Source organism: Oculina patagonica, chromosome 8, assembly GCF_052425735.1.
Source record: "Oculina patagonica isolate OP01 chromosome 8, crgOcupat, whole genome shotgun sequence".
NCBI classification, from domain to species: domain Eukaryota; kingdom Metazoa; phylum Cnidaria; class Anthozoa; order Scleractinia; family Oculinidae; genus Oculina; species Oculina patagonica.
The window spans coordinates 11,366,162-11,378,730 of record NC_135765.1 but is presented as its reverse complement, the minus strand read 5'-3'; the positions used below and the strand labels follow the sequence as shown (position 1 = coordinate 11,378,730).

At 38.7% G+C, this 12,569-nt stretch overlaps 1 protein-coding gene across 2 annotated transcripts; it reads right to left on the bottom strand.

Moving 5' to 3' along the window:
* Window positions 1-3,561: 3,561 nt before the first annotated feature.
* LOC144663654 (uncharacterized) lies at window positions 3,562-9,443 on the bottom strand. Of its 2 annotated transcripts, XR_013572645.1 has the most exons (4): window positions 9,028-9,443; window positions 6,285-6,780; window positions 5,162-5,391; window positions 3,562-4,942 (listed from the first exon to the last, which is right to left on the bottom strand). XR_013572645.1 is itself a non-coding variant. In XM_078524662.1 (3 exons), the coding sequence occupies exons 1-3, from the start codon at window positions 9,160-9,162 to the stop codon at window positions 5,252-5,254; spliced, it is 771 nt and encodes a 256-aa protein (XP_078380788.1). In that variant the 5' UTR covers window positions 9,163-9,443; the 3' UTR covers window positions 3,562-5,251. The 2 variants fall into 2 exon arrangements, 1 of the variants encoding a protein (XP_078380788.1); XM_078524662.1 differs by having other exon boundaries at window positions 3,562-5,391.
* Between the last annotated feature and the right edge of the window lie 3,126 nt (window positions 9,444-12,569).

The following is a 12,569-nucleotide window of genomic DNA, read 5'->3' as shown; positions in this document are numbered from 1 at the left end:
CGACAAAAAGAAAAAAAGTTAGGGCGAGAGTTATTACCCATTAGCTTTATTGCGGCCTAGATTTTATATATCCAGTGCTTTTCCATTTTGACCATATGTACTCAATTTCATAACATCGAAACGTTACACTGAAGTAAGTTTTTTTTAGTATTTTTAGTGTTGCCTGTTTTCGGCAGCGTAACCGCCATGATTGACGATCTAGGGGGAAAGGGGTCTGAGTAGTTCGTAGGGGAGTGTCTGAAACAAGTCAAGCAGGAGTCCATTACATGGAAAGTGCAACTTCTGTATATTTGTGCAACGGCTGAGCCTTTCCCGCGAAAATTACTGTTTCTGATGTAGCCAGCTACCACTTTGCGCTGAAATACTGATATCATCGCTTGAAATGCTGTCAGAACACTCCGAAAAAGTTCCCTCGCGTGTATCCGCTATGTTTTAACTTCCCAGATAGACGAGGTACTTAAGTTTTATGTCAACAGTCTAAAGCTATTATGAAATCGCTTGTTATTGCCTATCCGAAACCAATTCGCGAGAAAATATTATCTAAAAATAAGTTAACTTGTGAAAACGCCGTTTTACAGACGCAGTATGGAAGTTGCACACTCCGGGTAATGGGGTACTGGTTGAAGATTGTATCACTTTTAAAGAAAATCTCGGCATTTTAAGAGTGAGAGGAAGAAAGATAACGATTATAAAAGCTAAGGCAACATTTACAAGGGATTTCCTTGCTAAATAAAATGCAGGAATAACTTTGCTTGATCTTAATGTAGTTCATTTCCTTTAATTATAAGTTCTTTCTCTAAATATAGTCTCACGTACTGGAGTCTCCTATGCGAATAAGGTACGGTCGATTAACATGTAAAACTGAAAACCCGGGGGGGGGGGACGGTACTCCCATAAATTTTGGATAGGGGTGTGCCGCTAAGGTTCTTAAACCCTGACCCTATTTGAGGATAAAGAAAGCGAAAAGTGATACCCTTTTTAAGGCCCAAAACCGAAAAATGACACCCTATTCAAGGGGAGGAGAAGAAACCTTTTTTTTTTCGTTTAGCTGGGCGTTTATTTTAGCTAATAGAATTTAGGTACCCTATCTAAGGATTACACCGGGAACACATTGCCAAAAGGAGCAAAAATGATACCCTATTTAAGGACCGAGAACCTCAAAAACCATACCCTATCGGGCGGCACATACCTATATAGGCCACATATGGGAGTACCCCCCCCCCCCCCCGGGACTGAAAAAAACCATTTGCCAATGTTTGTATAGAAACTGAATAGATCCCCAGTCAGTCCACAGGCAGACCAACCTATGTGTTCGTGGTTAGTAATTGTTCACATAAGACGAACAAAAGAAATATGTTGAAATCTATAAAGGTTAAGAATATAATAAAGCTCTGAAAATTACATTTCTAAATAAATCTCGTTATAATATTTCAGTAAAGGCGAATTAAATGTCAAACTACTCGTGTGTGGTGTTTTTTTTTTTCGTTTTCCTGGGCCGTGTTAGGCGATTTTGTCCAATGTTACGTTCGGCCTTCGGCCTTCGGCCATCAGTCAGTCAGTCAGTCGGACGAGAGACTGGATCGGGTGTCAGTTGGTATATATAGGTATAAGGGTATTGTGGGCTAATTGTGTAACATCGTAGTTCATTTTTACCTCATGGTAATGAGGTATTAAAAATGACGATTTATTTCACTCATGGACTCACTCACTCACTCCATTCCGATATAAAACCGCAATTAATTCATGCATTAAACGGTAAACGTGCTGACAGAAAGGTCCGGTTTCCCCTGCCTCCCCGCCCTTGTGTTCTGTTCATATATCTGGGGGGTGGGATAGAGGCCAAATGTTTGCTTGAGTGCAGAGATGAACATTCAAAATGGCATGTCGGGCCTAAATTCTCAAAGGTGGTTTTTCGTTCCTTTCGCTTCATCCTCGATCTAAATACACCTTTGTAGACCTTACAAACGAAGAGGAAATGTTCCGGAAAATACTCAAGTGGAAAGAAATGGGCTTCAAAGCAAAGGTTGTTGAACCTGTTTGATCAGAAAGATCAGTTCATTTGGACAACGGAGAATCGATCAGGCGCAGGAAGAATGCAACTTTACCATCCTGGAGAAAAGTACTAAGCGTTCCTTCCTCTGTTGTATTTTTGTACAAAACAAGCAGGATATATAAATGCACTGGTTTCACCAATCGTTCGGAAGCTGTTCGGTAAATGTGACACGACAAAGCACATGCTTTTCGTATTGAAGTGCCGAGAAGTGCTGTTATTATACACGCGCACATGACAAAGGACATGTTTTTCGTATTGAAGTGCTGAGAAGTGCTGTTATACACGCAAATGACAAAGGATATTTTTTCGTGCTAAGACGTGCTGCTGTTCGTCTCTTTGCGGAGTAGATTTTTGGTCTGTTATTGATTTAAGTATGGATGTAGATACAGAAAATAAATTAAAGTAAAATGACAGGTGCGATGTCATTACAGTGTAAAAATGCCCTTTAATTTAATAAGAAAATATTAAATTACACTTTAATCACACAAAACTTGAAGAAATGTTTATTTTCAATGGAATGAAATATGAATTAATTGACACTACACTATGTCCGTAGTGTCTATCACGGACCAGTCAAGGAGTGAACTTGGAGTTTAAAAGGAAAAAAAAAACTATCAAGTTTCGGCTCAACTAGAGACAACAGCGCTACCTATTTACATCTTACAGAATAAGTATGATTGGCTGTTATTCATGCTGCTAAAAACACCTTCCAACAAACTAACACTAAAAAATCTTTACAAAGGCAGTCACTTCAGAAACACAAGTCATGTTTGTGTGAGTCGCGGAGTGTGCGTGACATGAATTTCCTTCACCACGTCATCTTTTGCTTTAAACAACATGTCTGGCTGGATAAAGCAGGGGCACCCAACGGAATATTTCGTTAAAAATGTCTGTTCGGAAGACGATTTGAGATCTAGAATTTTCGGAACATTCATTGTAAATTTTTTTGCTTGCCTGCCTTTCCTAGGATTTTCGAATATCTAAAAAATGGTATAATTGTTCATTTTTAACGGATTTTTACTCTAAAAAGGTCACCTAGAATTTTCGGGAGCCCTTCTCTGGCTGGAATTTTTTCGAAAAGGTAAGTTTTGATCCCTATAACTTTAGGATCACTAGACTTTCATCTAGGAAATCCGAACAGATAAAAAATTTTTAGGGGATAAAAATATGCCTACATCTACCGTTTGTACTAAAATACGTTGAACGGTGCTATCTTTAAGTGGTTTTGAACTATATTCTCGATGGGTGCCCATGATAAAGGCCTGCTAACGCATCTAAATATTTATTTTGTTCCGAATGTTCAATAAAATATGGTCCACTTCACGCCAATAAAATGTAGACTAAGGCCATCCCGTTGTATTTCTCCGTTTAGCGTCGACCGACGAGCTTTTCGAAATATACCTTATTATAGGAAATTAACGCTTGTGTTAATTACGGGTATTTGAAATTAACGCGACTTAAATTAACGCGAATTGAAGGAAAAATTACTTACCAATAAAGGAAAATAACGCGAAAGAGAGGGTAACATTTGCAAATGAAGGAAATTAACGCGACGTACACAACAGGAACAAGTTTATTTCAACACCTGTAGGCGTATAATCTTAAACGAAAACAATGTTCGTGGTACTTTTCCCACTTTGAGTGTTCTTCGCAGTGTCAATGATAGTGGCAGATAAAATAATGCTTTTTCCTTGGAGTCAAGATAGTCTGGACTGTAACGAGAAATTTGGGCCAAAATAATGGAAATTAACGTCGTGGAAATTAACGCTCCACTTAATTAACGGTGCGGAAATTAACGTTAACAAAAATTAACGCGGCTTAAATTAGCGCGAATGTTTGGAATTCGCGTTAATTTCATGACGCGTTAATTTCCTATAATAAGGTAAATAGAGCAATCTAACTGCACATGTTATTCCCCTGGCGCGTTGACATATATCCCGTGCCTTGACACATTGTTGCTGTGCTTGCAATTTACGTTTCGATTCCCAAAATAAACTCAAAAAAAAATATTCAACATGTTCTGGGTAAATTGTACAACTTGTACTCGCTCCGAGCCAAACACCTGACTTACACAAAAATAAATACTTCACACATACAGACCACAGAGTATTCGTAAATATTTACACGTCCAAGCGGTCTTTGCTTACCTTTTCGCAATGTGATTAATCAGTCCTAAGGATCAAAGGTTACACTAAAATATTTTGTGGTGAAAAAATAGAAATCGCGCTACGAAACCTGAGAGCACGGACCATCAATGCCGCAACTTCCATGGAAAAAAGGCATTCAAAGGCAAACAAAGTGACATGTTTGAACGCTTATTTGAAAAAAACCTATCAATGACCCATTGACGCAAGAAAACATTCAAAGGCAAATTAAGTGAGATTGTGACATTATTGATGGCAGCTATAAGCTACATGCAGTTACGCTTAAATTATAAAAAGTATTATTGCGCTTGCCGTGTGACGTCTTTTAGTTAACACGACATTCACAGCACGTTTTTGTTTCGTGTCACGTCATCTCGTGTCACGTTAGTATTAAACGCTAGTAATAAAGTGAAATTGCGTTACATTATTGGATTTCATCGAATTACCATGAGGTTGCTCGAAGAGCCTTTGATTTATCTTCTGTCTTGATGTGAAATCACTTTAGCAGCCGTTTTGTCACGTAACACGTCACGTCCACTAAGTGGACAAAGTACGTATGGTATTACGTGACACCGGGCTCGACTTGTAACGACTGTGCAAAGAAAACAAATGCCGATAGACACGGCTGTTCCTTGTGAAGCGCTAGCTCGGGTCTCCTTGAGACTACCAGAAGTCTTTCACATTACAGTTTATTAAAACGGTCTGCTAATCGAAGGCTTCAAGACTCGTGGCCAGTCGTCTAATAGAGGGGGGCAAAGGGTTTATGCGTGACGCGTGAAAAGGGCAAAAATTAGTCCGTGACGCGTGAAAATAGGGCAAAAATTAGACTGTGATGCGTGAAAAATAGTAAGAAAAGAAACGTGATCCGTGAATTCTGCTGTTTCAAGTATACGTGACACGTGAATTTGGTTAAAACTTGTGCGTGAAACGGGATCACGAACCCCCCTTTGGTACCCTCCTAATACGCGGAGAATGGCAGTGTATTATACGCGGACTGAGGACTAGTCCAAAAGGTTTAACTGATGTTCTTTGAACGTTTTTTTTTTTAACCATTTTAACTTAGTGGTGTCCTCATCTCGACCTTGGAAATTTTCCTCAGTTTTTTCTTCTCTGCGTCGTTGTTTCCGTCTTTCTTCTTTTTGCTGAAGATTTTTGGAAAATATGAGAAAGTAAATGGTCTTGTCATTTCCATATCTATAAATAAGAATAAACAGAGAAGAAAATTAAATCAAGGGAAGGTAAAAGTGTCTGGGTTGAACTGACAGTGATCAGTTTTTTTTTTTTATCTGAGACTGTTGTGTGCATCAGTTTGTATGTACTGCTCATGATCACTACTGTTTGTTTCTAACTATCCACGAGTATTCGTTATTCCAATACTCTTCTCCAGTCCACTTCGCTACAATCAATTCAACTCTACTCTACTCTACTCTACTCTACTCTACGCTACTCTACGCTACGCTACGCTACTCTACTCTACTCTACTCTACTCTACTCTACTCTACTCTTCTCTACTCTACTCTACTCTACTCTACTCCACTCCACTCCACTCCACTCCACTCCACTCCACTCCACTCCACTCCACTCCACTCCACTCCCTCCCTCCCTCCCTCCCTCCACTCCCTCCCTCCACTCCCTCCCTCCCTCCACTCCACTCCCTCCACTCCACTCCACTCCACTCCACTCCACTCCACTCCACTCCACTCCACTCCACTCTACTCTACTCTACTCTACTCTACTCTACTCTACTCTACTCTACTCTACTCTACTCTACTCTACTCTACTCTACTCTACTCTACTCTACTCTACTCTACTCTACTCTACTCTACTCTACTCTACTCTACTCTAACCATCAATTCTCTACCCTCGATAACATTAAGTATTCCAAAGTAATTATTCCAAGCAGGGAAAATGTGCTTTTATGTCGTGTAATCAGAAGCGCCATAACGCGTATTCTCCCGCGTTTTCCGCACCGGCTGCATTGTTTTGCTTCGAGTTCTAATTTGTTCGATGAATCGCCTTTTTGTGATTGGACAGCTGCGATAACTTTGTTTTTGGTCGTTTTTCGCAGTTATAAGTGAACGACTTACTGAAATCTCTCCTGAGGTCCAGACCGTACTTGTTGTAAAAGTCGCCTTCATCGTTTGCACCGGCATCTTCCGAGTTCCCATTATTTGCCCCAATTTCTTCCAACCGAGTTTTCATATCCTCTTCTTGACTATCTTTAATTGAGTTGTTGTTTTGATCAGTGGTGCTTATCTTCTTTCGTTTTGAGCCCTTGGAAACTTTTTTCTTGGGTTTTAAGATTTTCGGAAGTTTGTTTGAGTCCTCCAGCGTGTAAAGTAGAAATCCAGTGTCACTTATTTTCTCCGCCGTGCTTTTTTTCCTTGATTTCAGCGGTAAGTAACCAGTTTCGCCCACAATTGTCAGTCCGGTCTCTGTGTTGTCTTGATCACGTTCTTTATCTACTGGCGTGTTTGGGTGAAGCTCGTCCAGTCCGCGAGAGGTTGACGTTTTCCTAAAGGAAGGCGTACTTCTTGCTGATGGAATTGGTGGCATCAGTGACTCCTTTCTCACTCTTGTCCCCTAAAGATTAAAATATTTACTATTTGAGTAACCTAGCAGTGGTTAAGGGTGTTTACTTAACGCACTTAGGGATGGACCATTTTTAAATTAAAATTTTTCAGCAAAGGTGAGGTTAGGACACAAAAGGGGCATAAACTTAAGGTAAAAAAATCTTTCACAAACACAAGACGGAGAAAAAATCGAGCTTAGAAAAAAATTCGATTGATTGTCGTTAGACCAAAACCAAAATAATCACTGGAGAATCACAAACGACAGAGGCAATCCAGTGAACCAATCAAATTCGAAGCAAACATATGTGGCTGGTACCAAGCGCGGGAAAACGTGCGTGAACGAGTCAGGATTGGTTTTGGTTTTACATCTGATTGGTTGAGAAAGTGGCCCGGGTTTTGATAAGTGTATGCAATAGACGAGGCTGATATAGATCATCCTCCCTTAGTGTATCCAGTTTATAAATTTTCAGTGAAATATCAAACCACTCCAGAACCAAGTGTATAGGATCAGTATATCATAATCATGATCTAAGTTTCGATATTAGCTTAGCTACTATGGTCTAAGATTCGATACCGAATTTCTTGGTCAATATATCTAAAGTGCTATACCGTTATCTTATAAGATTTGATACCTTCTTACAGTGGAACCCCGATATAACGATCTTCGATATAACGATATTCCTGATATAACGATGAATATGTTTTATCCCGGCAAAAGTAAAATGTATGAGACAGAACCCCGATTGGCATATCGTTATATCGGGGTTCCACTGTATTATCATAATATTAGATTTTGTGTGCTTTATCAATGGCTATCACTTATCATGACAAAATCTTATGGGGTGATTCTTGATATGTTTAGAACTGATACGAGTGGCAGGTGTTTTGATATAAATTTCTCGTTTTTTTTTCAATGCTGCCTCTCTCTGGTTTTCGAAATGGAAGGAAAACGCTTTGAAAATTTAACGTATACCTTTTAACGATCCAAAAAGATTTTAATTAATTTTAATTTCTTTTACCAATCATAAAGTACGAATCATATAGTGTTTTTTTTTTAAAAAAACGAAGTAGTTGTCGCATACTCACCACGATCATAAGTGCAGTACTCAAGCTTTTGTAATTTATTTGTTCGCTCGTTTATTTGCTTACTTCATGATTTTCAGTCACCGTCAGTGTTATTTGTTTGTAATAGATTTTCAGTCGAAATGTTCGTTCTCAGATACAAGATCGAGGTGAAAACTAATGAATAATGAAAGTTTTACGTATAAATAGTTGTCCGCATGCATTCAAACTTAACATATATTTGATTTGGTAACTAGGCAACTTTATTGTCACCACGAGTGAAGCGGACTGCGGGAGGTAACAGATTTCATTTACATTGCTTTTATTTGTTGAGTAAAAGAGATCACCAAAGAATTAAAGAACAAGATTTCAAATTGATTCCTTTTTCAATGGGCTAAGTACAGTAAGCAGAATTTGTGTACATAATGACATGACTCAGTACGCGTCAAAATTAACTCATCAAAATCTTTTGCGCTATTGTTCATTTAAACTGCATAACAAGAGGCACTATATTGTAAATCAATGAGTGAATTTAGAGAGGTGATAACCGCAAAGCTCTATATATAAACCAACCTTTTACATAGGCCCGCATTCAGAAGATTTCAAAGACAACAATGCAAAGTCATTGCACGCACAGGAAAAATGTAAGCGGAAAAACTAAACTCGGTTACTTCTGTAGAATAAAAGCCGCTTTCTTTTATTTTATCATTTTAATCAGTGCATTTATCAATAAAGTCTGCTTTTGAGGTAGCAAAGTGAGGCTTTTAGTTGACGTTTTTGTGAACTTGATGGACAAAACATTCCGCTAACAAAACAAAACCGCAAGGCAGTAGAACAGATTTTCTCTCTAGCTTGCAAGTCTTTGCATGTACTACAATGGTTTTATTTGAAAGTTGGTGGATATTTAGAAAACATTGTTTTATGGACCTTCATGTAGGAGCCTTTAGGCTACGCATGGCTGTCTGTATTAATAACTGTACTTACGCTGACTTGGTTTCTCGTCGGATAACGACAAATTTAAACTTGAAGCACTGCGAACATACAGATAGATTAATCTTTCAACAACAGTTGCTAACTTTTCTTGACTTCGTTTATACACGAAACCCAGCATGAGCTCGAACTACTTTGACACGATCGCCGGCAAACTAATTATCTGTACGTGGAATTTGCTGTTATCAAAGTAAACCAAACTAACCTGTTTTTCATCCTGTAAACCTCCATTTCTTGAGTGAAGTTTCGCCGTTTGACCGTGGCAGGCGACATTGCCTTCTTCTTTCCGACCCACAGGGTCAAAAAGAGGTGGAATGCTTGCAACTGAAATCTTCTTCATCTCGCAGTTAACTGTTAAAAATACTGTCTAAAACACGGTCTATAAACCCGGTGTGAGCAACTTCAGTTCGAAGGCGATAATTTGAATAAAAAACTTCGGCAATGTACACTGTTTTAGTTGCTTTTGACCCTTGCTGTTCGGTGCAGATCTCTACAAAGTCAAAGACCAATATAAGAAGAGTTAGGTGTTTTGAAACCACTCTACTGAAGTGCTACTTATGCATATTCATTTTGGAAAGAACTCGATCCAAATTAAAATAGACTGTTATCTGGAGTAGATCGTTTCACGGTAGCTTGTGAAATAGCCTGGAAATAATAATAGTTCAATCAAAACTTAGTTTAACCGTGGTTAAATACATAAAGGAAATGTAATTGCGTCATGCTTACGTTCGTAAAACAGAAACAAAAAAGCCAACACAATGGAGTTGCAATTAACAGCTTCGCTCAAATTATGTTGTTTTGAAAAGTCTACCATTGTGATAACTGACAGAGCGCAATATTGCTACCAGGGGGTGTTTCGTTATGCAAAGTTGACGAGAATAACTAACGGGTTGTAATTGAAATGCCTTTGATATGGTTGATTACTCAAACTGGTTAATTGACTTCGGAGTGAAATAAGATTTTTGTTTCTTTGTTTTCTAATTGTTCGCGATTCAAGAGACTTTAATACTGTTAACATAACTGAGGAGGGGTGCTGAAGATTATGAAACAATTTTTATTATCTTGAACGCACGAGGCACCTTGTATTGAAATTAATCCGTTATGTAAACGGAAAAACAAAATTCGATAGAACTAAACAAATATGAGTTAAACGTCAAAAGAAATAAAAATCTTTTTTATTGGCATATCAGGTATAAGGTAAAAGGCATATATTAAGGTAGAAGGTTATATTTACTTTTCATTGTCTCGTTTAATTGTTAGCGATTCTGAGAGAAGTTGTTTAAAGAGCAAAGAGGAGGAAAACGGAAGAGTTATCAAGCAATTTAATTGTAGGTTTATGTGCTGTGATTGTAATCCGGCCGTTAAGCAAACAAACGGAAAAAATGCTTTGAGGAACCGGTAAAAACACTTCATTCCTTTGTATACGTCATTATACGTCATCTCGGTTGATTTGTCATGGTTGGCTTTACACCTTGCATTGTTCATGCTCTCGACGCGACTCTGCCTGTTTGTCTCTCAGGATCTGTTTATATGAGGAAAAGTTGTTCTACTCTAGATAGTAGGGTTCCACTTTCCCCCGAGCGATTAACCTTTCAAAAAGAGAAAAAATCACGCCTGATCGCAGGTTACCGAGCGATCTTTTACTGAGCGTCTACGTGAGAAAAGTTGTCCCTGCTTACTGAGCCAAAAAGCTTTTGTCGACCCCAGTGCTAAGGCTTATGACGTCATCATGACAAATTGTCCAATTCCCGGTTTTGCGCATGCTCATACCAGAAGATTAAGCTGCAAGAATCCCGATTTATCGAACCTTCTCAAGGTTCGAGAAATCAGGAGTAATTACAAAAAAGTACTGTCAGTACTATCCAACGAAAACGAAAATACTGTAATTTTCCCAAAAAAATATTTAGTAAATAAACCCCTTCAGGCGGCTGGTATATTGGATGATAATGCCCGAGGCTGAAGGACTGTCGAAAAATGAACAGTTGGCCGAGAAGCGAAGCTTCGAGGGCAGCTGTGAAATTTTGAGGACAATCTTTCAGCCAAGCGCATTATCCTCCAATAAACCAGCAAGCCAGAAAGGGGTTTATTTATTTTATAACCCTTCGATTAATTATTACAACCCGCTTTATCGCCAGTAAATTTAAAGGAAAAACCTACGTAGTAAACCCGGCGTAACTGTGGTTAAAACAAATGTAAGTTAATTGGTTTACGTAAATTTTTAACTCCGTGATTTTATTAAACGTAAAAATTGAATAAAGTGACTTCATTCGTTTGTTTTGTGCTTGCCTACAAAATCGGGCGACGGATATCAAATCGGACGGGGTATATTCGCTGATACCCGTCGTCCGATTTTGTACTACGTGATGCGTTTTGTCCAATAAGCGCGCGCAAAAATTAATGGGTGGGTTATAATTTGGAATAAACCGGTTGTGAAAATATCCAAAAAACATTATCCACGTCCCCGTATAGGCCATATAGGGGGGTGCCTCCCCCCCGGGGGATGAAACCGTTAGTATTCGTCCCCGTTAATTGTATACTCCTTGGCTTGCAAGAGCAGACGTAAGGTAACTCTAAATGGACCAAGCGTTCCATAACCTTCAGAGCCTATCCCGGCCTCAGTAGCCTGAACCATTTACAGGTTAAAAATGCTAGGGATGGTAGTCCATCTCTAAAATTTTATTTTCTCCCCTCCCAGCTAGAATATTGCAAGGTTACGCTAGTCAAATATCAATAAAAATACCTTTTTTACTTCTTACTCAACTTCCGTTTACATCTTCTTCAATAGACCATTTGCATTATGACGTAAATGCGCAACGACTTCTGGTAGTTGTAGTTAAGTTCGCGGGAAATTTTGAATCGTCATCAAGCCCGCTTGGCCAAGAAAATCGTAATGGAGGTGAAGAAAATTACCCTCAACGAAGAAGACGTCCCTGTGGCTTCATTTAAAAGGCAAAAAGCAAGCTCTCAGTATAAAACCAAGTCCGTCAAAATGAAAAAAGTTATGCAAGATATCGTTTATTTGCTTGGTAGCGTTTTGTATTGAGGTTTCAACGAGTGTTTCAAATTCCTCCGGTGGAGTCTCAGTCGCTAAAACTTTTGCTTGCAAGGTAATATGTATATATTTTTTATTTTCAAATAATTTACGAAGAGAAGTTGTCGGCCGCGATGAATGAAATTCTACCAAGTCAACTCCGCCACACAACGTACATATTAAACTTACTTGAACACGAACAACATTTGTCAGTCAATATTCATTCCAAAGCTATCATCCTGTTTTCTATATTTTTGACAAGTAACTGAAATATGAATGTATATACCGGTATAAGCAAATTTCGAAACGACAAGAGCGTAAACTTTAGCCGCTCGACTAGCCGCTCGGCTTCAAATAAATGTCATAGATGTCCACCTTCCCGCTTAGCTGCCCTTAGCCAATCACAAGCCAGAAATGTTTTTTCCCACGAACCTAACTACAACTACCAGAAGTCTTTGCGCTTTTACGTCATAATGCAAATGGTCTATTTCGGAACAAAGGTCACAAAGCAAAAGGGTTACATAGTTAGTATGTTATCCCTTCAAAATTCTACTCAGAGACTTTTCAGGATCCTAACACAATAATACCGAACTGAAAAGACGGTTACATGATCAAGAGGAACGTTTTCGGTTAACAAATAAATTGGCTGCAAGGATAAATTTGGTAAACCCTTAAACTGACTTACTTCAATCTAATCATGAATCAGTGTAAAAGCA